The sequence below is a fragment of the Copadichromis virginalis genome, linkage group LG3 (assembly GCF_057382275.1).
Source record: "Copadichromis virginalis isolate Kocher_CV1m ecotype Utaka linkage group LG3, C_Virginalis_male_GT1.1, whole genome shotgun sequence".
Lineage (NCBI taxonomy): Eukaryota > Metazoa > Chordata > Actinopteri > Cichliformes > Cichlidae > Copadichromis > Copadichromis virginalis.
This window is the reverse complement of record NC_140620.1, coordinates 38,826,380-38,853,321: the sequence shown is the minus strand read 5'-3', so window position 1 is coordinate 38,853,321 and position 26,942 is coordinate 38,826,380. Positions and strand designations below refer to the sequence as shown.

The window sequence follows — 26,942 nt, the reverse complement described above, 5'->3', positions numbered from 1 at the left end:
AGTTTGTTCAATTATAAAATATCTGAAAATATCATAAATTATATCAATGATCTAACTGAGAATGTTCACCAGTAGCATTATGCTTCATCAACATAGCACAAACTAAAACATTATTATTGTTTCAGCCTGAGATAGAGTGGTAAGACCAGAGAACCAGAGGAAACACAGCACAGCAAAGTATGAGTTAAAGATAATGTGTCTTTAGGTTGACATTAGTTATAACCCTCTGCACTTCAAGTATGCCGGTTACCGGAAAAACCTTTATCGTTGCAAATCACAGACAATCTTTATGGTTTACTTGGATTACTAAAGAGGAATGCAGTGTGGGGGTGACAGTCATGACAAAGCTCACGTTTCACTAGTAAGAAAGCAAGAAAGAGATTACAGTTGCAACACTTGGTGTTGATCCAATTCTTAGTTTTATCTGAGCCACAATAGCAGTTCCAGAGTACTGCTGACTGAAAGCCAGCTGTGATGCAAGATATCTGTGAAAACTATATTCTAACTGAAAGCCAGCAGTATTTTCACCAGAATCTTTATTTGGATCCCACAATTCAGGTGTTAAAGAGGGTCACCGAATATGTGTTAATGATCAGACTGTACCATTCTGAGGCCATGCGATTCAACAAAGGCATCTGCATTAGAGCAGAGTCCATATAAAGACGGAGGGATGGAGCAGTCAACTTTGTGATTTTCCATAAAACTGCAAAAAGGTCATCAAAGTGTGTTTGGTGGACTCTCCTGTGCTAATGTGCCCTGACAAAAGCAGGATTTGAGAATGAGCTCTGGAGATTCAGCGGGAAACAAATCAGACAATGATGCCTTTGCTCTGGATGTCTGCATCACAGCCCAGTTACTCGTCTTTGTATGAGGAATAACAAAAGACTATGAAGGAACTGGCAGTAGTGCCAGTCAGTGATAGGGACTACAGTAGGAAGTGATTTGTTCTTGAAGGTAACTCCATGCTTAGCTAAGGCTTAACCTGCAATGGGATACACTGGCAGGTTTTACAACCTATGGATGTCCAAATCTGACCAGGAAGAATGCCAGACTTCACAAAAGGCCCAGTTTCTTATGTGGCCCATTGGAAAAATTCATTGCTCACCATTGGATTGGAGCCCCCACACCCCCAAGAAAATATTATGTCAATATGTTTAGAAAGAAATAATATTTAGATAAGGCATATTCCTCTGGGGACTCAGTACATCACATCCTTACAATGATGAAAGTGCACACTCTGCTTATAAACATGCTGATTTCAAAAGGATAGAAACACAGTGCAGATTTACTGTGTTTATGCAAAGATACAAAAGTACATCTCCAAAGAATGGATGAAAAAAAAGCCTTTTTAGTAGAGTTCTAAGGAGGACATGTTATGCTCTAACATTCCCTTTCTTTTTATTTACTGTAAATCTCAGGAAAAGACAAATGCTGTTTATCGTAAGGAGAACTGTAAGTAAACTTTGAGGAGAGTGCAACAGAAAGAGTAAAAGATTAGGCATCAGCGCTTCTGCTGTCCAAATTGTTGATATTAGACTGATCGTTGAGAGAGATTTCACTTCTCTGGAAGTAGCTCAGCAACATAGAAGTTCATTTATTCTCAAGACTCACACATTAGTGACTGGAGTTAGTTCAAACATGAAAAGAGAAGTCTGACGTCAGTTTCAGCGAATACAAGCAACACCTGAAGGCAGGCATGTCTCAACATAAAGAAGTCACAGACAAAGTCCTTACAATTAGGTGAATGTAGAAAGTTTAAATGCCAAAGAATTGCGACAGCAGGATTTACAGTGTGGGAGAACGCAAATCAAAAAAACAATTTTTTATTGCAGCCACTTCTTAGGAAGACATCCTTGGCCGGGGTCCACGTACCTGTGAGTGTATATAAGGAGGTTCAGAGATGATGAACCTCACAGTCCTGCACACTCAGGCAGCTCGAGAAGTGAAGGAGACGCACAGCAGCAGAGATCCTTCATATCTGAGAAGAACAAATCAGTTGAAGACTGAGCCTTCAGTAGATCCTCCACTCAATAATTTAAAAGCTTTAAGATGAAGACAAGTGTTGCCATCCAGTGCATCGTTCTCCTGGCCTGCATGGCCCTTTGCACTTCACATGGTAAGTGTGTTTCATCAGATTATGGAAAACTTTGTTGTATTTGTGCAGTTTGAGAGAAGCTAAGTTATGCTAACAAATCAATTTAGATATATTTATGTTTAAGTAAAATATGAAACTGCAGCAGTTTAACCTTAATTATCACTTTCTACCTTTTCCAGTTATTCCAAGGTGCCGGTGTTTGAAGACCAGTAAGTCTGTAAGAGGTCCCATCACTGAAGTTAAGGTGGATGAGCCTCGTCCATACTGCAACAGGAGAGAAGTCATGTAAGTACCCACAGTGACAGGAGCACATTATTAATAAGAGCTCAGTCATTAATAAGGATTGTTTATAAAGTGGTTTTAAATCAAAGCTTTCTTTACATGTTACAGAGTCACACTGAAGGATGGGAGTGAACGGTGTCTCGATCCTGAGTCTAAATTCACCATAATGCTGCTAGAAAAACTGTAAGTCACACAGATGTTTTTTCTTTCATTCGCTGTTATTCAGCTAAATGTGAGTTAAATGTTATAGAGGAAGTCAGTGAAGTTAAAACAGGAACATCAACTCACTTTGGAGCATCAGTGCGAGGCTCTGCACATCAGTGATTAAAAATCAGAATCAGCATACTTTATTAAACCCTAAGGAAATTGTGTGGGTTAGAGTTTCTCTTGTATGGTAACACAACACTGATGGTTTTACTGATGGTTGTAGAGCAGCAGTTTAAAGCTCAGGGTAAAAATGCATGACTTGATCTCTTCACTACCACTGGAGCTTCAAGGTCTCATCTCTGTGATACGTTGTCTTTGCAGGAATCAGATGAAAAATACGACCATCAGCCCTCAAACAACCACATCACCAGCCGCAGTGCCAGAATCATCATGATCCACTTTGCATGTTTAGCGCTGGTACAACATGTGTCGATCAAGAAGGAGCAGCACAGCTCGGGTTCTCATCACAAAATATAAATGCAAAGTAGACAGTGACAGCTACAACTGACAGCAAGTTGTAAACAGATTTAATATCAGATGTAAAATATTTATTATCCAAGTTCTCAGTCATTTTTTTCCGGAGACAATCAGGGACGGGCGTTGGAAATCTTATCATTCAGCCTGTCTTCTGATTGAATTTCTGATTAATAAGCTTTTTTTTTTTTTAAAGTATGTTTTTTGAGTTTTGTGTCAGACAGCAGTGCTCTTATTCAGTGCACATGCAGACATGATGTGTGTGATAAATGTGAGCAGTGGTTATAGGTTAATGTGTAATTTAGGGTTTGTAAACAATTAAAGAAGTGAACTTTTGTGGATACAGCATGTTTATGTACCATGTTTATTTTTAATGCTGAAAAGTTCCTCAAAATAAATAATAAATCTGGCGTTTGTTAAAAAAAATTACATCTTTTCACTTTATTATAACTAACAACTCACCAGTTTACCACCACTTAAGACACAGTCAGCAAAAAGAGAACAAAAACAAACAAAACAAAAGGAGAGGCCGAATCTAAATATCAATATGTTTGGCATTAAACCTGGTTTCACTTCAAACTATGAGCATCAACTGAAAGAAAAAAAGGTTCCAAGTCATTAAACTGCTTTGCTTTTATCTCTGAGCTGTGAAAGAGATTGATTCATGAGTGGTGATGTGTTACAGCATCGCTCACAGTAGATCAAGACAGCAGATTGGATGTAAGCATGTGTAAAAACACAGATATGCTTAAAAGGGAAAAAGTTTCTTTCTTCTGTAATTTGTACAAATTAGAGATCAAGATCAGTGTTATGTAGGACACTCACTGGCCATTGTATTAGGTACACCTCTCTAGTACTGAGCCCACTCTTGCTTTGGACTTCCTGTTTCCTTCATATCAGCTTGAAGCACTCTGGTCGTTTTCTGGCATCAGAACTCCCGCTCACTGGAAATTTCTTCTTTTTCTGCCCTTTCTCTGTAAACCACAGAGGTGGTTGTGTGGGAAGAAATCTGTAAATAAAAGTTTACAAAGAAGTCCCCTTTATAATTCCTGGACTGCAACTAAAAAGATGATAAACCTGAAATATCTAAATTATGACTGTTTTATGCAACTAATGCAACCATTTCACAGACTTGCTTGTTTTTTTAAAAAGCTTTATACACTTACACACTTTGCAAAACAAAATATGATCACGTTTAAATTGTGTAATTTCATTTGTAGTGAAGCATTTCTGGGATAGGCTCCAACCACCCCACCCCGCCCCGCCTGCAACCCTGACAACATTAAGTGGAGGATAATGAATGGATGGCATTTCTGAGTGGACTTGTTGTGGTTAAGCATATGCAGCTCCAGAGTTTGACCATTTTTTGTGCATTTTTGTAAAATTCCTTTGAACTTTGTTTTCTGTTGTAACTTTTTCAGGCCCTCTTGTAACTCATTGTTTATTTTGCATATGATGAAACACTTTCATCCCATATCTGCAGAACTGCCATTCCTCACTAAAAGGAAGTAAAAAATTTTGAACTAACGCCTAAAAGATGGTGTCAGCTTTTTCTGCAGACAAGATGAATGTACTTTTTGTCTAACTGAATAGTTTGTGTTTATTATCTCGGAAGAGGGCCAAATTAAAACAAAACAAAACAACAAAAAACATTATCATATAGTTTCAATACTGTTCACTTACCTCTGCCAAACAGTGACTGTATAAAGACTCGACCTGCATGGTTAGCTGTGTGATTGCAGAGGAATGTGCTGGGTGTCTGCCAGAAGGGAAATATCTCACTCTGCTCTTGAGATAACAGAGGTCAATGCTGTCACTATACCTGGTTTTGAGCCAGTTGTCGGTGTTACTCGTCATTACTCACATGAACTCCAGAGTAGTACTGTTGGCTCCAAGCCAGCAATAGTGCTGGAAAGTTACTCAAAACATCCAGAGCTTTTATTTGAATTCCACAGCCCTCCTTCAGCAGGTAATTCAGGTCCCAAACATGAACCCATCATACAAGAACAAAACCTCAGCACTGACAGGAATTAGTCTAGACGCAGGTGGTGAAGGTGGAGGCTTGGATGGAGCTCTGAGTGACCAGCATGAAGAGAGAGATGGGAAGTAGGTGGGCTGAGTGAATGAGAGTCAGAAAGGCAGAATAACACAAGAGAGCTGAGATATAAAGTACGCTGAACGGGAGCTGATTGACTCGAAGAAGTTGGTCAAGAAGATGATTGTACTAGAGCTGTGATGTCAGCAGTGTGGTAAAGTGGAAGCGTTGTAAAGGACAGACTAGCAGCCGAACACCCAGGAAAGCAGGCAGATCACTGATTACAGATCTTCCTTAGTGAACTTGCACATAGGATTCATTACAACTTCCAGCCTGAGAGACTGAACTTTAGAAATATACACTGTTTGGTCTTCTTGTAGACCAACTCTGCATGTGAAGTACAGATGGTATTAAGTCCCAGAGCCCAGATAAAGGAAGATCTTGACAACCTGTCCCTCCAGCCTTCAAGGTCCACTGCAACACAGCTGTATGGTCTCGCTGAAGGTCACGTTTGAACAACTTTCCTTGGAATTGAATATTTGTAAACTCAAATGTGACGCAATGAGGAGCTGTTAACAGGAATTGAAAGTACAACACAGCCACTGGATTTCTGCTGTGAGAGGACAGGAAACAGATTTTTTGCAGCCACTTCTTAGGAAGACATCCTTGGCCAGAGTCCACCCAGCTGTGGGTGTATATAAGGAGTTCAGAGATGATGAACCTCACAGTCCTGCACACTCAGGCAGCTCGAGAAGTGAAGGAGACGCACAGCAGCAGAGATCCTTCATATCTGAGAAGAACAAACCAGTTGAAGCCTGAGCCTTCAGTAGATCCTCCACTCAATACTTGAAAAGCTTTAAGATGAAGACAAGTGTTGCCATCCAGTGCATCGTTCTCCTGGCCTGCATGGCCCTTTGCACTTCACATGGTAAGTGTGTTTTTATGGAAAACTTTGGTGTATCTGTGCATCTTGAGAGGAGCTGAATTATGAAAACAAATCAATCTAAATATAGTTATGTTTAAGTAAAATATGAAACTGCAGCAGTTTAACCTTAATTATCACTTTCTACCTTTTCCAGTTATTCCAAGGTGCCGGTGTTTGAAGCCCAGTAAGTCTGTAAGAGGTCCCATCACTGAAGTTACGGTTCATGAGCCTCGTCCATACTGCAACAGGAGAGAAGTCATGTAAGTGCCCACAGTGACAGGAGCACATTATTAATAAGAGCTCAGTCATTAATAAGGATTGTTTATAAAGTGGTTTTAAATCAAAGCTTTCTTTACATGTTACAGAGTCACACTGAAGAATGGGAGTGAACGGTGTCTCGATCCTCAATCAAAATTCACCAAAGACCTACTGAAAGAACTGTAAGTCACACAGATGTTTTTTTTTCTTTCATTCACTGTTATTCAAATTAATGTGAGTTAAATGTTAGAGAGAAAGTCAGTGAAGTTAAAACAGGAACATCAACAGTCACTTTGGAGCATCGTGCGAGGCTCTGCACATCAGTGATTAAAAATACTGATGGTTTTAGAGTAATAGTTCAAAGCTCAGGATGAAAACTGCTTCTGGGTCACAGGACAAATCTGATGGATGAACAATTAACAAGCTACAATAATTGAATGGCTTTATCGTGTTTTTGCTAGTAAAATTCAGGATCGTCATTCTCATAATTTAGAAGGTGAAGTAGTTAAGAGAGAAATCACTGCTTGAGTGTTATGAGTTATGAATCTGTTCACTATCACTGGAGCTTCAAGGTCTCACGTCTGTGATTTGCTGTCTTCACAGGAGGCAGAAGAAAAGTCAGCATAAGACGACCGTCAGCCCCCAAACAACCACATCATCAGCCACAGTGTCAAACTCATTATGATGCACTTTGCATGTTTATTACTGTTACACAAAAGAAACCAGACATCATTCAATGAGAAGAAGGAGCAGCCGAGATCCGGTGCAGGTTTGTCCACCACATCCCACCGTGGTTGATGGGACTGAAATCTGGTGACTCTGGAGGTCATTTACATGCAGTCATCTCACTGCCATGTTCAGGACACCAGCTTGAGTTGTGAGATATGGCTCATTATACTGCAGGAAGTAGCCATCAGAAGATGTGTACACTGTGGTCATAAAGGGATGGACATGGAAACAGTAAACAGTGAACATTGTTCAGCTGTTGGACTGGATACATGTTTAAGTATTTGGGATTTTTTAATCTTTTTTTAATGCACTTATCATCAAGAGTGGCTCCTCCAGCTGATTTTAAACCAAAGCTCTCCAAACCAGCTGATATGAGAGATCCACTTGAGCTCGCTTCATAGTTCACCCCTCTGTTTTCCTTCCCTCGAGTGCAGCCTTTGTGTTTTGTGTTTTATTTCATTTCATCGTTGGTCTGTTCTGGATTATTTTTATAACGTGTATATTTTTGGATTCTCAGTGACTGAAATAAAGGTTGTTTTCTGTTTGCTTCACTTTCTTGCCTTTGAGTCCAGTATCTGGGTTCTTAACCTTGCACATAGTGACACAATCTCCTCTTTCATATCTAAAACAACCAATTCTGAGATTTTAAGAACATTTTGCTCTCTAAAAATGAGGCTTGATCGTCAGTGTTCAGTGTCAACACTGTGAACTGTTTACTATGATAATTTTGCAGTTTGCTTTAAAAATTTTGCTTAAACACGATGCAAGAACATGATACACATGTGTGACTCAAACAGCTTCATCATGAACTCGAGATCACTGAATCTGAATCCTGCATGAAAAGGTGTGTCGGGTTCTGAAGACATAACCATTAATCTTGTAAGAAGTGAGGGGATAAAACATCACTCTTTCACATTTAGCTGGTGAAAACTGTTTTGTGCCAAGACTAAATTTATTAGCCTTGATTTTGTGTTTAAGTCACTGCTTCCTGTAAGTAGTTGAACATGGGAATAATAATAATAATAACACATTTCCAAACTCCAGATGTGAAAAAGTTATCTGAGGTTTGGGAACTGGGAGCTGAGCCTGTCGTGGGTTTCTGCCAGGAGTGAATGAGACCTTTACAGGGGGACCCTCGGTCAAGGTTTAAATCTAAAATACAAACTCTCCAATCAGTTATGTGTTGATACATTTTATTAAGATTATATTTCACCCAACATATATTTTAGTTAGCAATAGACAGAAAATAGAAATCTAGAAAACCAGTGGTCATCACATGTACAGTAAAGACATCACTAAAACCATTTAAACGAACACTTTGTGGTGAAACTCTCCTGAAGTAAATGTCGACATCTGGATATTTGGTTCTGAAAATGTTGCACAGATGCTGAACTTTAACTGGAAGCTCTACTTGGATACTTTCCAGCACCATCCTCGAGGGTCACATGCAAATATGTTGATATAGGCTACTGAAGTAAAAAGTTGCGTTTCTCAGCTGCAGAGTTACACTGAAAGGATACATATTTAGGCTAGTTAGTGCCCAGTGACAGATTAATAAAATACTAGAAAATTCATTCAATTCAATTTTATTTACCAGCAAGCACCAAAAACATTGGCAACAAAGTGCTTTATATTGTAATGTAAGAGTAAAGAGAAAACTCCAACAATCAGATAACCACCTATGAGCAAGTACTTGGTGACAGTGGGAAGGAAAAACTCCCTTTTAACAGAAAGAAACCTCTGACAGAAGCAGGCTCAGAGGAGGAAGACAGGACAAAGACACGCTGTGAAAGAGAGCCACAGACTAATAATAACTAGTGACTAAATACAATAAAAAGTGAAGAAGTAGCACTCAGTGCATCATAGAAAGCACCCAGCAGCCTAGACCTCTTGCAGCATAACCAATTGGGCTGGGATTTCTAGAACCGATTCCATTACGATTCAATTTTGATTCAGACAGAAATGTTGTAATTCTTCATTTATCAGTACTGACAGTTGTGAGACTTCATCAGAGGTGTAAACATCACAGCAGATGCCATTCTGTCAAAGTAACAGAGGATGAAACACAGAAAAACATGAAGGAAATTTCTTGGCTTGTCTTTTTATAGCAGTTAACCTTAAAAATACTCTGCAGTAGATCAAAAACAGAAGAAAACCATGAACCAACATATGAACATTACCTGATGCTGCTGAAGTGAAGCAGAGCAAAGTTACAGAGGTTTTATTAGAGACACAGCCAAGGGTTTTGCAATTTCTCAGAATTTTAAAAAGTTTACACTTCTCTGGTATTGAACAGCAGAAATTAGATTTTCTTGTAGGAAGTCATATAAAAACAACAGCAGGAGACTGCGCTGTAAACAACGGTAGACTGGTGCGTAATACGCAAATCCAAATGTGCAAAACTGATATTCACCACAGTAATGCTGATGTCTGTCACAACACAGTAGACGGATAAGACAAACACATAGGGACTTGTTATTATTTCCAGTGTAGCTGCTAATGTCTGCAAGTGCTGGAATTGAGCATGACTCACACTGATTTCATCACAAGAATAAGATTAGATCTAAAACCCATCTAGCCCAGGGACTAGCTGACTGTGACTGACTTCCCATATCATTCACACAACATCGTCTGGTGTTTTCTCGCTGAGGGCAGGAAACTGAAGGAGAAACAGCCTCACCCACCAGACTGACAAGAGGCTGAACTCGCTCCCCTCTTCACAAAAAAAAAGACTGAGTTGTAATAAGCACACACACCAGCACCAGTCCCTTTACTACATTGCTACTGCTACTATTTCATACATTTCAGAGGCGTCCAAATAGACTACATGTCTTCATGCAAGGTATCTGTCAAAATACCTGAATATACCTGTCCAGTGGAAGCACGTTGAAGGAGTGGAGAAGAAAGTGTGAAACATTCTTAATGACGAAGTCTGCCTTGGTTTCTGCTGTGATTGGTGACCTTATTAATCTGAGAATTTCAGTATTTTTAAAAGTAATGGAGACGTTTTTTCTTGCATTCCCACACCCTTACAGATTTACTGCATTTACTAAATGCAATGATATACATGCACATCTGCAAACAATGAATAGAAAATGATCTTTTCAGCTGTGTTTAAAGGAACTTCCCATTTTCTTTCTTTTTATCATTTTATTTATTTATTTTATTTATTGGAAAGTGTTCAAACACTTTTATCATAAAGAGAAGTGTAAGTAAACTTTAAGCAGAGTGCATCAGAAACAGTAAAATATTAGTCATATCATATCATATCATAATTTGAGCTGTCTAAATTATTAATATTAGACTGATCATATAAAGACTTTATTGCATTTCACCTCTGTAAGTAGATCAGAGATACAAAATATCCTTTGTCAGCAAAACTCACATGTGAGTGATTGGAGTGAGTCCAAAATGAGTGAAATGTGACGTCAATTTCAACAGATACAAACGACACCTGAAGGCAGGCATGTCTCAACATCAACCAGTGGCACAGGAAATCTTTGCGAGTAAGTGAACGTATAAAGTTTAAATGCCAAAGGATTGCGACAGCAGGATTTCCACTGTGGGAGGACAGACATCGGAAAGTATTTTTTTCAGCCACTTCTTAGGAAGACATCCTTGGCCAGAGTCCACGTAGCTGTGAGTGTATATAAGGAGGTTCAGAGATGATGAACCTCACAGTCCTGCACACTCAGGCAGCTCGAGAAGTGAAGGAGACCCACAGCAGCAGAGATCCTTCATATCTGAGAAGAACAAACCAGTTGAAGACTGAGCCTTCAGTAGATCCTCCACTAGATACTTGAAAAGCTTTAAGATGAAGACAAGTGTTGCCATCCAGTGCATCGTTCTCCTGGCCTGCATGGCCCTTTGCACTTCATTAAGTAAGTGTGTTTTATCAGATTATGGAAAACTTTGGTGTATTTTTGCATCTTGAGAGGAGCTAAATCATGACAATGAATCAATCTAAATATATTTATGTTTAAGTAAAATATGAAACTGCAGCAGTTTAACATTAATTATCACATTCTATGTTTTCCAGTTGTTCCAAGGTGCCAGTGTTTGAAGACCAGTAAGTCTGTAAGAGGTCCCATCACTGAAGTTAAGGTGGATGAGCCTCGTCAATACTGCAACAGGAGAGAAGTCATGTAAGTGCCCACAGTGACAGGAGCACATTATTAATAAGAGCTCAGTCATTAATAAGGATTGTTTATAAAGTGTTTTTATATCAAAGCTTTCTTTACATGTTACAGAGTCACACTGAAGGATGGGAGTGAACGGTGTCTCGATCCTCAGTCTAAATTCACCATAATGCTGCTAGAAAAACTGTAAGTCACACAGATGTTTTTTCTATCATTCACTGGTGTTCAACTTAATGTGAGTTAAATGTTAGAGAGGAAGTCAGTGAAGTTAAAACAGGAACATCAACAGTCACTTTGGGGCATCAGAGTGAGGCTCTGCACATCAGTGATTAAAAATACTGATGGTTTTACAGAAGCAGTTTTTTCCAAATCAAGATCCTTTTTTTATTCAGAAAGTAAATAAGACAAAAAAGTTGGTTGATTTTGTTGTTAAAGCTTTAAAAGTTGTGATTTTTTTTGCAACCCAGCCTCATCTCTCTGATATGTTGTTTTCACAGGAATCAGATGAAAAATACCACAGTCAGCCCTCAAACAACGACAGCATCGGCTGCAGTGCCAGAATCATCATGATGCACTTTGCATGTTTAGTGCTGTTACAACATGTGTGTATTAAGAAGAAGGAGCAGCACAGCTCTCGTTCTCATCACAAAATATAAATGCATTTAATTCCTCAGCCTATCTTCAGGCTTAAGTTGTGATTACTAAGCATATGCACATTTATATATCTGCATCTATATATATTTATTTTTGTAAAGTATGTAACACAAACATTAATTTATTTGTGCTATTTTAACATTTTCACAGGTGAATTTAATGTATATTCGTACCATGTTTGTCTCTTTGATTCTGAAATGTACAACAGTGACTCCGACTCAATAAATCTTTAAGTTGTTGAATAAGTTACATCTTTTCACTTTATTATAACGACTAAATAATGTTTTAATTGTAAGGAGCTAGAGCTGGGCGATATGAGATTTTTTCATATCACGATATGTTTTTTTCATTTCAGGCGATAACGATATCTATCACGATATAAGCCAAATAACTATATTTGTAAGATTTAAATGTGCCGTTGCTCACAAGTAAAATGTGAAATAATCAGCAGCTTGTTTTTATTTAAATATTTATTTCCCATAATAAGTTCAACAGGGTAGATGTACTTAAGGAACATGAGACTTTTTCAGATAAATAAAGGCAAATATTGCAAACTACACAAAAGGCAGCCGCTAAAGCGTTTAAGTTTCAAAATAGAACAAACGAAACAGACTAAATTGTCAATTCCACTTAGAAACAAAATATTAATTCTAAAAATAAATCTTAGTTTGTTTTACAGAAGAACAGACAAAACTGACTAACTTTTGTCAATATCAAATAAACTGAGAACTAAAAGGAAATTCTCAATCTCTCCTTGTTGTATAGCTGAGCTTTTCAAACAGTTTTAACAGTTACTTTAGTCTGACAAAAGCCGAATGACGAATTAGCGCTTCCAGTCAGAGACTGAGGCTACGTCCACACGTACACGGGTATTTTTGAAAACGGAGATTTTCCGTTTAAAAAAATAATCCTGTCCACACATAAAGGCAGAAATGAAGAAAAACGCTGCTATGAACATGCCAAAGCAGCAGGTGGCGCTAGATTCCTAACCGTGAAGAAATGTTGGCCAATCAGAAGTCTAGAAGCCTCGGTGGGAAAAAGTAAACAAAGCTGCGGCATAGAAGCAGAACCGAGTCGTATGTGTGGACGGACAGTAACTGTGTGTATATGTAAGCATTTAAACACTGCAGAGAGTAGAATTAACAGTAACAGTATTGTAGAAATTCATTTCACCGAAACAATAACGTGGCGCACAGTGTGACGCATGCACCAGTTTATTGTATTTCCAGACTTGCTTTCGGCACAATTTACAGTGCACGCTACTCTGTTTTTTGTCAGACTTGAAATAGCCGAAATACCTTCACACTACGGAACTTCTATGGCTCTTCCGTTCGACAATCTCTCCGGCATTGGAACCATCATCTGTTTTCTCTTCGGTCACGCTCGGTTGATTTTTCTAGTCGGCACACTCATTTCCTCCATTACCCGCTGGCTGCTTCCCAAACAAACACGTGCGGCTTGGCACTTGTGCTGTACGTAACAAGTCACGCGACGTGACGCTGCGGCTGTGGTTGGTTCGGCTCTGCGCTACTTAGTTTGGATCGGCTGACCTTTTTTTTTTTTTTTTTTTTTCTTTCTTAAGAGGACAAGAGCGGCGAGGTCTATCGCGATAGCTTAATTTCTCTATCGAGTAAAAGTTATATCGCGATACATATCGTTATCGTTCTATCGCCCAGCTCTATAAGGAGCCAGAGGAAATATTAGACAAACAGGAACATACAAAGAGGGAAAGGTGCAACCAGCACAACAACAACATGAAAAAAAAAAAAATCCAATGAAACATTGCCTTTAAAATCTCAAAAGTAAGCAGCTGCTTCAGTTTAAACAGGACTTTTTTGAAATTACCAACACAAGAGTGCTGCGTCTTTGATAGAGTTTCTAGCAGGATAACAAAGTGTGTGTTATAACACAATATGTGTTATCCTGCGCACACCCAATTACACCACCAGCGAGACTCCTAACCTCTCTGTCCATGCTCCTCCCCTTCCCTCTCACACAGGGTTTCATGCTACTAGCACTTACATACTTAAAGTGAGAGGTACCCCCTTTTAGGTTCCAATCCCAAAACACTGACTTAAAAGTACTTTATGTAAACACATATATTTTCACATTTATTAATCCTGAAAAAATGACTTATGTAATGAATCTATGAATTATAAAACAAACATGAACTCAATCGTAAATAAAAATATAAAGCAGACGTCTGGCGCTTACACCAGGTATTACCAATTACGAGGTATTCCTAACAAAAAAGCAGAAAACTGTTTACATATTTAATGCAGGACATAGGATCTGATTATCTTATGATTATCATATCAAGAGTTGTACATATTGCTCCAGGAGTATAGAAGTCACATGGTCTAATGTCCAGGGCTTTTATTGTGAAAGATAAGCAGAAGCAGAAGTGTTTCCCGCACACTTTGCCCAAAGAAATGTTTGAAATTATAAATAATTTACAAAATTCTTCATATCATTTACAAATCCATCAGTATCTGTCCGACCTGCTGCACCCATACACGGTGTCAGGTGCAACGATCCTCAGCCATGGGTCTGCTTTCTGTCAGTCACACCAACCTACAAAGCTTTTAGTGTTTCAGCTCCACCCTCCGGAGTCATTTCAACTATTAGTAGTAATAGTAGTAGTAGTAGTATTGTGGTTGGGCGTGGTCTGTGGCGCGGCTGTGGGGGACGAGGACACACCTGAGCGGCACCCGTCAGTTTGACCCAGTATTTTGAGTTATGTTTTGGTGTGTTTTTGCATTTTGGATTCTTTTCTTATTATAATGATAATGATGATTATGACTCTATGTTTCGGTTATTCTTGTTTAGGGATTAGTTCGTAGGTTTTTGTGTTCTCATGTTTATTGCAGGTTTAGTTCAGTGTCTAGTCTGTCTCTCTGTGTCGTGTCTGCGTTTTTATTTAGTGGTGTCTTGTTTCCTGTTTTACTCTGAAGGTTCTTGTTCCCCTCTTATGTCAGTGTTTCTAGCTTTGTTCCCCCTGTCTCATTAGGTCTTATTCCTCCCAGCTGTGTTCCCCTTCTGTCTCTAATTCCTTGATGACTTCCTCAGTGTATTTAAGCCCAGTGTGTCTTTGTGTCAGTGTCAGATCGTCTGTTATCCTCACCTTGTATTTTCCCTTATTGTGACACTGTGTTTCATAGCCTGCTTAGTTACTCTGTGTTTATAGTTTTTTCCATAGTTCCTTCACAGAGTGTCTTAGCCTTTTTAGTTTACACGGTGTTCTCTGTCTTCTTAGTTTCAGTGTTCCCTAGTGTTTTTGTTATGCCTTCAGCCACAATAAAGGCTTGCCTTATTTTGGAAACCCAGTTCTGTCTCCACCGTGTCTGCTCTTGGGGCTACCTCATTCTTCACACCGGTGCACCCCGCCGTGACAGTTAGGGCTGTACAGGTCACTCTAAATCCTCTCACTCATGCTGCAATAGGTCTTGGCTGCTGGGGAATTCCCATGATGCATTGAGTGTTTCTTTATCAGTCACCTTTCTCAGTCACTGTGTTATACACCTCTCTGCATTTAATTGTGTGGATGCCCTCAGTGGGCATCCACACTATTGAGTTCCTCTTTCTCTTTATCCTTTATTCTTGTCGCTTCCGTACGTTTTTTGAGTTCGAACTACTCCCTCAGTTTTCAGCCGATTTTCTCCGTTCAAACTCTAAACTGTTCTGCTCTTTCTGCTAATGCCGGCTATATCTTTTGGTGTTTATTACTATTATACTTTTTAAAATATTAAGCTTTTTTCCTTTAATTTGTCCCATTGAAATGAATGGAAAACTTCCACAATTCTGCTAAAACTTGCTTGTTTTTCAAACTTAACTACTTCCTCATACTTTCACCTACTCCATTCAAACTTTAAAACGTTCTCAAATGATTGGGCTATTCCTGTGTGATTCAGCTTTTTCATATCTGTTACCATTTTCATTTAATGCCTCTTTAAGTTTTCAGTTGCAGCTTTGTGATTTTTCACAAAATACATGCGTTGCTATGGTTGCTATGCAATTAACTCAGAGTGGACAGTGAAACTTTGCGAATTTTCTCTTCATGTCCAAACAACTTCTTGCTACTCGCTCGATTTCCACTCAACTTCCACAAATTATACATCAAAACGTAGGTATTTTTGCTGGCTTTCAGAAAATGTCACTATCACTGTTGTGGAAGTTACAGATTTTTATCAAATCGCCTCAGAGCAACACAATGTCTGAAAACTCTCCATAGAAAGTGAATGGGGACTTTGTTCAAAATCACAGCTGGAACTCTCTAATGAGAGGCATTTTCAAATCGTCATATCTCCTTAACAAAGCAAAGTTAAGACATGAGGCTTGTGCCAATTCATCTTCAGACAGTGCTGACACTCAAGGTCGAAGCAGTTTTTGCAGTCATCTTACCGTTGAGCCATAAATTACGTTTGTTTGAGGGGTGGAAATCTGTCCTCCTCTCATTTTTCAAACTCCGAAAATGAAGCCGTGTCTTCTCTCGTCATATCTCCGCGACGAAAGAGCTACAAAGAGCTATGAAAATCGCAGTCACAGTTCACCAAAGTCCGCTGATTCACCCAGTACAAGAATTATGATTTTATCCCACCTAGTTTTTGAGATACACGACGTTTTGTAACTCCAAAGAACGGCGTTTTTCGCCTCTCATCGCAATCTAATTCTGACTGCTCATCACCCTGTTTTTCAGACACCCGCCCCCTTTCCAGGTGGCATGATTGGTAGGTCGTGGGTTCGATTCCACCTTGTTCAACATTTTTTTTTCACTACAAATTTATACACTATCACAGACCTGTAATTTATATTGATAATTTATTACAATTCTGCAAAGTTTTATGATTTTACCAGCTTTTCTAATATGGACCTCAGATTCTTGTTAACAGTCCATGGCAGAAATACATACAAGTACACAGCCTGATGAAGCAGACAGAAGCAGTACCTCTGATTGGTTCAGCATTTTCACCTCTTATCAGCACAAATCTCAGCCTCTTCTGCTGTTTTCATTAGAATTTTAAGCTTTTCCAGAAATTCTGCTGATTGAACTCTTTTCAGCAGAATTCTGCTGATTCACCTCTTTTCTGCAAAATTTTTAGCCTTTTCACCTCTTATCAGCACAAATCTCAGCTGTTTTCAGAAAAAACTCTTTTCAGCAGAAATCCTGCTGATTGAACTCTTTTCAGCAAAATTTTCAGTTTTTTCTGCTGTTTTCAGAAAAAACTCTTTTCAGCAGAAATTCTGCTGATTGAACTCTTTTTAGCAGAATTTTCACCTCTTTTATGCCCAAATTCTGCTTATTCACCTCTTCTGAAAAACTTTCAGCCTTTTCACCTCTTATTAGCACAAATCTCAGCTGTTTTCAGAAAAAACTCTTTTCAGCAGAAATTCTTCTGATTCACCTCTTTTCTGCAAAGTTTTTAGCCTTTTCACCTCTTATCAGCACAATTCTAAGCAGCTTCTGCTAATTTCACCAGGATTGTCAGTCTATCCACCTTTTCTTTGTGAGAATGAGTTTGGTGCTGTGAGGTGAGTCGCTGCCTTTAGAATAGAATAGAATTAGAATAGAATTCAACTTTATTGTCATTGCACATGCACAGGTACAGGGCAACGAAATGCAGTTTGCATCCATCCAGAAGTGCTTTAGTGATATAGATATATTACAATATATATTACCAATAATATAGATATGTGAGTATATTACAGAAATGGGTCTATTATGGTATGTTATAATGTACACGGTATGAAGTATGTTGTGAATATTCTATAACTATAAGTATGTACAGGCTGTAGTGAGTACAAGCTATGTACAGGATATGAACAGGATATAAATATGAAAAACTATACAGAATATGAAATAAATAACTTTACAGAATCTGGGATATACAGCTATACAGAAATGGGAACTATGCAAGTTGTAAACAGTTGTAGGATTAAAGATTATCGAATGTACAGAATGATTATTTACACAGAGCTATACAGTAGTGCAGTTAAGATAAGTGAGGGTGTAGATAGTTTCTACAGAGGCTATATAAAGTGCTAGTGGTTGTGAGTGGTGGTTCAGTCCATGTTATTATTGTGTTTGAGGGTACAGTTGTCCATTGTGGGTGTGTGTATGTTCAGTCCATGAGTTTAACGTGGGTCAGATGTCAGGAGGCAGAGTTCAGGAGTCTGACAGCTGTGGGGAAGAAGCTGTTCCGGTACCTGGTGGTCTTAGTCCGGAGGCTCCTGTGGCGCCTCCCAGAGGGCAGGAGGGTGAAGAGTCCATGTGATGGGTGACTGGGGTCTTTGATGATTTTCCCAGCCCTTTTCAGACACCGCTTCCTGTAGATGTCTTTTATGGCAGGAAGTGGTGCTCCGGCGATGCGCTGGGCAGTTTTCACGACCCTCTGCAACGCCTTCCGGTCCGAGGCAGAGCAGTTCCCGTACCAGACTGTTATACAGTTGGTCAGGATGCTCTCAATGGTGCAACGATAGAAGTTCACCAGGATGTCTGAGGACAGGTGGTTCTTCCTCAGAGTCCTCAAGAAGAAGAGGCGCTGGTGAGCCTTCTTGACCAGCTTGGAGCAGTTGGTCGTCCAGGTGAGATCCTCGGAGATGTGGACTCCCAGGAACTTGAAGCTGCTCACACGCTCCACAGCCGTCCCCTTAATGTGGATGGGTGGATGTGGGTCAGCATTCCTCCTGTAGTCCACGACGAGCTCCTTGGTCTTCTCGGTGTTAAGCAGCAGGTTGTTTCTGTCGCACCACTCAGCCAGACGATCCACCTCCTCCCTGTAGGCGGCCTCATCGTTGTCACTGATGAGGCCAATCACCGTGGTGTCATCTGCAAACTTAATGATGGTGTTGGAACCATCAGCAGGTCTGCAGTCGTGGGTGAAGAGGGAGTAGAGGAAAGGGCTCATCACACAGCCTTGTGGTACACCGGTGTTCATTGTGATGGTAGATGAGCAGCGGTTATCCAGCCGGACATGTTGGGGGCGGTTGGTCAGGAAGTCCAGTAACCATTTGCAGATGAGGGAAATGATACCCAGGTCTGTCAGTTTCCTGATGAGTTGTGAGGGGTGGATTGTATTGAATGCTGAACTGAAGTCTATAAACAGCATTCTGGCGTAGGTGTTGTTGTTGTCCAGGTGTGAGAGGACAGAGTGCATTGCGATGGAGACTGCATCCTCTGTGCTCCTGTTCCGGCGGTATGCGAATTGGTGGGGGTCCAGGGTGGGGGGGAGACAGGATTTGAAGTGTGCTAGGACCAGTCGCTCTAAGCACTTAGTGATGATGGGGGTGAGTGCTACTGGGCGGTAATCATTGAGGCAAGATGGGTTGGAGTTTTTGGGTATCGGGACGATGGAGGTGGATTTGAAGCAGGCCGGTACCACAGCGTGGGCCAAGGACAGATTGAATATGTCTGTGAGCACTCCTGCAAGCTCCCCAGAACACGCTCTGAGAACACGCCCGGGGATGCCATCAGGGCCTGCAGCCTTGTGGACATTGATCCTGCTCAGCACCGCTCCTACATCGGTGGGGGAGAGAGTCATAGGTTGGTGGTCTGGCGTCATGTCTGCTTTGGTTGTGGTTGTGGGGTTCCCTCGCTCAAAACGAGCATAAAAGTTGTTGAGCTCGTTGAGGAAGGAGACATCAGAGGATGCGGGGGAGGGTTTGGTGGTCCTGTAGTCTGTGATGGTCTGGAGTCCTTGCCACATGCGTCGGGGGTTGGAGTTGGAGAAGTGTTCTTCTACCTTCTTTTTGTAATGGTGTTTGGCTTTTTTGATGCCCTTCTTTAGATTAGCCTTGGCTGTACTGTAGGCGTGTGCATCTCCTGACCTAAAGGCAGTGTTGCGGGCCTTCAGGAGGAGACGAACATCCCGGTTCATCCAAGGCTTCTGGTTGGGGTACATGGTGATCCGTTTCTGGGTGGTGACACTGTCTGTGGTTTTGGAGATGTAATCCAGTACAGATGAGGCGTACTGGTCCAGGTCTGTGTGGGTGAACATATTCCAGTCTGTGTTTTTAAATCTGTCCTGGAGCACTGCGTCTGTCCCCTCTGGCCACACTTTAATTGTCCTCACAGCAGGTTTCACACGTTGGATGAGTGGTGAATACCGAGGTGTGAGGAACAGGGAGAGATGGTCTGATTGTCCAATGTGGGGGAGGGGTGTGGCTTTGTAGGCTCCAGCCAGGTTGGAATACACATGGTCTAAAGTCTTGTCTCCTCTGGTGTGGCAGGAGACATGTTGGTGGAATCTGGGGAGGACTATCTTTAAGTTGGTGTGGTTGAAGTCGCCAGCAACAATAAAAGCAGCCTCGGGGTGTTTATTCTGGTGTTTGTTAATGGCTGCAGAAAGTTCTTTCATGGCCAACCTAGCATTAGCGTCGGGGGGTATATACACGGCAGTGAGTATGATCGAAGTGAGTTCTCTGGGGAGATAATAAGGTCTGCATTTGACCATTAAAAACTCCGCATTAGGTGAGCAGTGACTCTCAGTAGTAGTGGAGTTCATGCACCAAGCATTGTTAATATAAATGCACAAACCTCCACCTCTGGTCTTGCCGGAGTCATCTGCTAGCCTGTCGGCTCAGTGTGTGTGGCGTCCTGCTAACTCGATAGCATTGTCCGGGCAGCTGTTGTTCAGCCATGTTTCGGTGAAAAACATGACATTTGAGTCCATAATCCGTCTGTTGTTAGTGATGGAGAGCCGTATCTCATCCATTTTGTTTGCCAGAGAACGGACATTGGCGAGAAAAATACTGGGTTATTAGTTATTATTAATCTCTGGCTCTCTTCCACGGCATATCTTTTGTCCCCTCACACCAGCCGGTTGAGGCAGATTGCCGCTCCTCCATGAGCCACAGTGCTTGCTCATGTGGGGGTCATATGATTATCAGGGTTTTTCTCTGCTTTCTTTGTATTATTATAGGGTCTTTACCTTACAGTATAAAGGAAACTATTGTTGTGATTTGGCACCATATAAATAAAATTTAATTAGACTGAAATGAGAACGACTTTCATTATTTTCAGTAGTGACAGAGACTTTTTTTCTTGCATTCTCAATTCCTGTTGTGAGTTTTAGTTTCCCTCTTAATAGTGGTGAATTTTTAAAAACAGTTCAATGAGTCACAGGTATGCAGCTGTTAAAACTGTCCTGTCGTTTAGCCTCCTCAGAGCCTCCTTAGATATGATCTATACATTAAATATGCATGAAAGAAACATATTTAATGTAAATCTCCATCCATACAAACAACAGGTTTTAAGCTACACTGAACCTCTCAGAGAATTTTTATCTCTTACAAAAATATCTATGGTTTTAGAGCAGCGGTTCAAAGCTGAGGGTAAAGACGTATGACTTGATCTGTTCACTACCACTGGAGCAAAGTCTCATGATATGTTGTGTGTAATTTAACATTTAAAGGGTTTGTAAACAATGGATACAGCATGTTTATGTACCATGTTTATTTTTAATGCTGGAAAATCCCTCTGGAGGTAGTTTTTAAAATGTTATATATTTTCACTTTATTATAACTCACCAGTTTACCACCACTTTATACACAGTCAACAAAAAGAGAACAAAAACAAACAAAACAAAAAAAGAGGGTGAATCCAAAAATCCCAAAGTTTGCCATTAAACCTGGTTTCACTTCAAACTATGAGCATCAACTCAAAAAAAATGTTCCAAGTCATTTAACTGCTTTGCTTTTATCTCTGATGTAACGGTAACTCAATCACATATTAACAGCTACTCCAGTTTAAACAAGATATTCTTGCTATTACTAAGGCAGGAATGCAGAGAATTTTATTTTAACAGATTTTCTGTCTTCCTCAGTACCTCCTCTCTTGGATAATTAAAAGCTTATCCTACACTGTAAAAAAATATTCCGTAGAAAAACAGAAAATGTCCTGGTAATTTTCTGCCAGTACATTTTCTGTTTTTTTACGGAGGTTTGACGGACCTTTCTGTAAATGATAAAACGGAAAATTCTGTAGATTTACAGTATACTCTCTGTACTATTTACGGACATTTCCTTCAGCTATAAAACAGAAAATTCCGTTTATTCACAGTATATTTTCTGTATCATTAACTGATATTTTCCGTTAATAGAAAAATTGAAATTTCTGTTTATATTACTATTTCCAAGCACTTCTTTTCACTGTAACTCATTAAATATAGTTCTTTATATCCTTAAACGTACATTTCTATGCAATTACAACCTAGTACACCATGTACTCAAAAATTCATAAATTAAAACTTAAATTAATTTGTGCTTCGTACACAACAACATTGGTACAATTAATGTTAAATATTCTTTTATTCTCCTTAACTCAAACACTATACTTAAATATAATGACAGCATCCATCTTGTCATAAAACTACTAAACAGCTGATACATGAACAAAATAACTCACAAGCTTTCAAATTTGAGCATTTTTATTTCCTTGAAATCAGGTTGCCCTCATGTAAATGTGTTTATTTACATTCATTCAAGTGGCTACCAAGTGTTTTCTTCAAACAGGACACCTGACAAACAAAAAATGTCATATTTAACGACATGTTCACATTTAATAATATCCAGAGTACCTTTTAGTTAGAATCACTGCCTTGTGGTAGTTTTGCCTCAGCCAAATGGTTAAGGTGTGGTTTACATCCATCTCTGTCCACTTATGATACAGTATACACATGTAGTCAGTTATAGCCAAACACCTTTGATTACTGAATTGCATTCACTTCATTAATGAAGTGAATGTAATTCACATTTGTGTGAACATTTGTCTGAGATTAACTCTTTGGGCTCTTTACCTTACAATATAACATACTTGAGTCAAAATTTGTTGACTGTTTAAGTGGTGCCACATGAATACAACTGAACAGATCTAAAGAAGATGTTCCTGAAATTTGGGTTTATTCGAACAGGACTGATGGATAACCACAGGACTTTTCCCCATATGATAACTACAACACATAATAAATTAAGACAGATTACTGTCCCAAACTTAAAGATAAAAGTGTATTTACGGGACTTGTTTTGTCAGTGAGGAGCAAAGTATAATTAGAAGTGCTTGTTCTGATGAAAAGTTAAACTGTAAACAGCAGCATAGTGAATAAGGATCTGTGTCCACGAATCCTCAGCAGTGACAACACTTAAACATCATAGTTCAAAATCCTTAATGCACACCTTTTTCTCCACGGTGTTCAAATTCTCTAAGCTGGTTAAGTAGAGGAAAAAGTCTGACATATTTCATGACCATTAAATGTTAGACAAGGCTCTGAAAACGAGGTTACAGTTACAAACAAAAACCTCTGCTTGTGCGCACAGACCCTAAATCACAACAAATAAGACAATAGTAAGACAAATTACTACAAAGTCTTGTTACCGCTCTTCATATAACAGTGTGACAAAGTCCTGAATGCAGCCTGCATGTTAGTACATCAAGGTCCATCTGAGCTTTAAGTAAAATACACTCAGCTTTTCCTTGGATTTTAAGAGTTGCTCAGTTCATACAGGAACTGCAGCAGTCGGAGTTAACGTGTCGCTGTGTTGCTCCTCCGTGTCAGCCATTGAGACTAGTCGCAATTTATTCTGAGGAAAAAAAGAGAAACAACAAGACATTTTTAAAAAGTTTGTAATTTTATAATTTTTTTTTACCTAGAGCATAAACAACATAAACAAAAAAAGGATTAGGGCTGTGCGATATGACGATATATATCAGATTACGATATAAAAATGTCTATCGTTTCATATTATACACTATTCTTTGTTTTGTGGTGTTGCAAAATAAACTGTTTACGGCAATATTTTTTTCATGGTTTTGATGGTCACTGTAGTTGCTATATTATTTCTTAAAGTTCTCTCCTTCTCTTATACTTAAAATAACCACACTATGGACGGACAAGTGACTGTTTTTACGCGTACTTTCGTTACCAACAATGAGGATAAAACCATCGTGTGGCTCCGCCGTCCGCTTGTTTATTTTCCACATAAACCTTTCACAATAAAGCTCAAGTTTCTGTTGAGACTTTTCAAACTAAACTGAAATGATATACATTATTCTCAAACATAAAATTTCAGAATATGCATCAAACAAATGACCTCAAATAAAAACATCAAGTAACTATAAATGGCGCTTACAGTCACCACGCAGATGAAGGCACAGAGAATACCAGCATGGCCAGCAAGGATGAGGCAGAACCAGAAGGACCAGTCAAAAGAAATCGAGGACCTTATTGTTAAATGAGGGGCTACCTCTGTAGCATGGACATGGTTTGGTTATGAAAAGTCTGACACGCCCCAGAAAACTGTACTATGCAAATTATGCCACAAACTGGTCCCCACCACCACTCGAACACGACAAACCTCTTTAACCACCTACACAAGAATCACATGAAAGAGTTTCGAGAGAGTTTACGAATGAAAAGCAAAAAAGAGTCGTCAGGTGCTCAAAATAATCCTTAGACTCAAACGTTAGAACAGGCTTTTCCTTGCAGCACGCCGTCTAATAAATACTCAGAAAGAAAATGACGGCCATTTAAACTCATGTCTAAAAATGTATAGTTTCATGCATCGGTCAAAACACTCGACTCCTGGTACACGACGCCCAACTGAAAACATTTCACATAAGTCGAGTTGCCCGAGAATCACAGAATGTACAGAAAATGCACTATTTTGTGATATATATCGTTATCAGGAGAGATACGTCTTATATTGGGATATGAGACTTTGGTCATATCACGCAGCCCTACAAAGGATTATAATTCACGTAGAGTTGCATACACATAACACCATTCTGTTGCAACAAAAGCAGTTTATAATTAAAGTAACATACATACCTTGAAAAACTAAATCAACCACAACATTAAACTCACCTTGTGTTTGTAGAGAAGGTGATCAGGGTTTTTCTTCATTTCCTGAGACCAGCTGCTCTGGATCATCACCAGCTTGTATCTTCATCTTTTTTTTCACTCGGGGAAGTCTTTCCTTTTCTTGGCCATTGCTCTGCACTGGAAAACCAAAGTGTGTGATCAAAGGTGAAATAAGGGATATTTTTCCACTGCAGGACTTAAAGTGCTTCAAGTAGTGATAGCTGTTGATCCATTTCTCAAATAATCTGTAAGGATCTGGATTTTTAAGAAAGATACAAATATCTCTGCTTATATTTGGCTAAAAGCTTGATATAGACAAGGCATATAGAGCCCCTGCACACCAGCACTGCGCTTACATTATAGTTCAATCAAGAAATAGTTATTATTGATTTATTATTGAATTTTTTTAGTAATAATTTTTAGTATTTAATCACATTAGCACAGTGGGGTGACAAAAATATTCCACATACAAGAAATGCTGCTCAGCATTTCATAAATTACATTTTCAATAAATGTTGGAGTAAAAACACAGTTACAGGGAAAATGTGTCTGTCTGTAAATATTAACTAAACATTTCTATGTGCTACAAAATAGACATACTGTAATTGTAAATGTGCTGAGGTGAAACTATACTTTCAATAATTTTACCACTACAGTCTGTTAACCACCGAAATAATCTATGCTGGTCAGCTAGCTAAAAGTCTTTACTTTAGCAGCCCAAATCAGAGGCTAACATTAGCATTTGCTAGCGTCAGCCAGGAAGGTCTGAGGCTTAAACTAGGGTTAGTGTAACTTTGCCTGAAACCCTTTAAAGTGTACAGTAGAGCCAACTGTAAAACACAGGTATTGATACAGTACTTATTAGAGTCCTAGAATAATTTCTAGAACCATGAAGTTCTCACTTTCCCAGTTATCCACATCGCTGACTTTCGCTAATTAGCTAGTTAGCAGTCACAGCTGTGTAATACCCAGAGAGACACAGACAGTTAACTATAATATTTATGAAAACTGGTTCAGCCACTGAAGGGCAAAACTGGTGGTATCACAGTAAAAATTATTTTAACATTAATTAAAATAAAGCTTAAGTCATGTTAAACCTAAATAACAATTATTTTAAAAAATGAGTCAGCAAAATATTCCTGACTTGTCTGGAGACAGCCGAAACCAGTTAACAAATACATTAACAATTCTTTCTAAATAAAAACACGGAGTCTTTTGAAAAACATTATTTTAATAAAACGAAACATGAGTTTTAATACTTACCACAGAAATTTGAAGGCAGTTTTTCCAACTTCAGAATCCAAAATCCAGATGAAGCCTGAAAGAAGCCTAATGGCTGCTCTTGCGCTTACTTTTCCCTCCTTTTCAGGTTCTTTTTCCCACAATGCATTGCAGTAGTTGAGAAATACAGAAAAATACCTGTAAATGACTAATACGGAAAATTCCTTCACGTTTATACAGTAGATTGTACTGTATTTTTACGGATTTTTTTTACAGTGTATGAAAGAGACTGATTCATGAGCAGTGATGTGTTACAGCATCACCGAGAGTAGATCAACAAAGCAGATGTAAGCATGTGCAAAACCACAGAAGAAACAGATAAAAACCCTAAAAACCATACATTTCACACCCGAGCCTCAACTCTCGTGGCCCGGTACCAAACGACTCAAGAAACGTTACAACAGAAAGTTTCTTTCCAGTGTTTTATAAAAATCATTGTCAGCCCACATTTGTACAAATTACAGATCAAGATCAGCTTTATGTAGGACAGCGGTCCCCAACCCCCGGGCCTCGGACCGGTACCGGTCCGTGAGTCGTTTGGTACCGGGCCGCGAGAGTTGAGGCTCAGGTGTGAAATGTATGGTTTTCAGGGTTTTTATCGGTTTTCAGTTATTTTGTTATCGTTTTTATTGTTAACTCGGTTTTCCTTGATCTTTTCACGTGTGTTATGAACAGTGTTGGGAAGGTTACTTTTAAAATGTGTTCCAATACAGAATACATGCCCCAAAATGTATTCTGTAACGTATTCCGTTACGTTACTCAATGACAGTAACGTATTCTGAATACTTTGGATTACTTACTATATTATCATGCTTTTTACAACAACGTGAATGTACTATTGCTGTGTGATTTATTACTATTACTGAACCGCGACTCCGAACTGTAGTAAAGGGACCTCTGACTAATACGGCGGGGTCCCTGTCGGCTCGTAGCCGAAAAATAGCTTTACTTTGTTGTGTGGGTCAACTTTTCTTGCGAGAGACAGAGAGAGGCGTTGAAAAGCTGCTCC

General features: G+C 39.3%; 3 protein-coding genes and 1 long non-coding RNA gene across 4 annotated transcripts; 3 read left to right on the top strand and 1 right to left on the bottom strand.

The window, feature by feature from the left end:
• The first annotated feature begins 1,894 nt into the window (after window positions 1-1,894).
• On the top strand, window positions 1,895-4,091 carry LOC146714598 (interleukin-8-like). Its single transcript, XM_085452751.1, has 4 exons — window positions 1,895-2,116; window positions 2,275-2,380; window positions 2,486-2,560; window positions 2,906-4,091. The coding sequence occupies exons 1-4, from the start codon at window positions 2,050-2,052 to the stop codon at window positions 2,976-2,978; spliced, it is 321 nt and encodes a 106-aa protein (XP_085308877.1). The 5' UTR covers window positions 1,895-2,049; the 3' UTR covers window positions 2,979-4,091.
• Window positions 4,092-5,806: 1,715 nt separating this feature from the next.
• On the top strand, window positions 5,807-7,556 carry LOC146714597 (C-X-C motif chemokine 11-1-like). Its single transcript, XM_085452748.1, has 4 exons — window positions 5,807-6,021; window positions 6,173-6,278; window positions 6,384-6,458; window positions 6,880-7,556. Exons 1-4 carry the CDS (start codon window positions 5,955-5,957, stop codon window positions 6,959-6,961), a joined length of 330 nt encoding a protein of 109 aa, XP_085308874.1. The 5' UTR covers window positions 5,807-5,954; the 3' UTR covers window positions 6,962-7,556.
• Window positions 7,557-10,695: 3,139 nt separating this feature from the next.
• Window positions 10,696-11,992, top strand: LOC146714596 (interleukin-8-like). The gene is made up of 4 exons (XM_085452750.1): window positions 10,696-10,886; window positions 11,045-11,150; window positions 11,256-11,330; window positions 11,642-11,992. Exons 1-4 carry the CDS (start codon window positions 10,820-10,822, stop codon window positions 11,712-11,714), a joined length of 321 nt encoding a protein of 106 aa, XP_085308876.1. The 5' UTR covers window positions 10,696-10,819; the 3' UTR covers window positions 11,715-11,992.
• A 10,697-nt stretch (window positions 11,993-22,689) lies between these two features.
• Window positions 22,690-25,937, bottom strand: LOC146714595 (uncharacterized). Its single transcript, XR_014918834.1, has 3 exons — window positions 25,916-25,937; window positions 24,656-24,790; window positions 22,690-23,372 (listed from the first exon to the last, which is right to left on the bottom strand). It is a non-coding gene; the product is annotated as an uncharacterized LOC146714595 (long non-coding RNA).
• Between the last annotated feature and the right edge of the window lie 1,005 nt (window positions 25,938-26,942).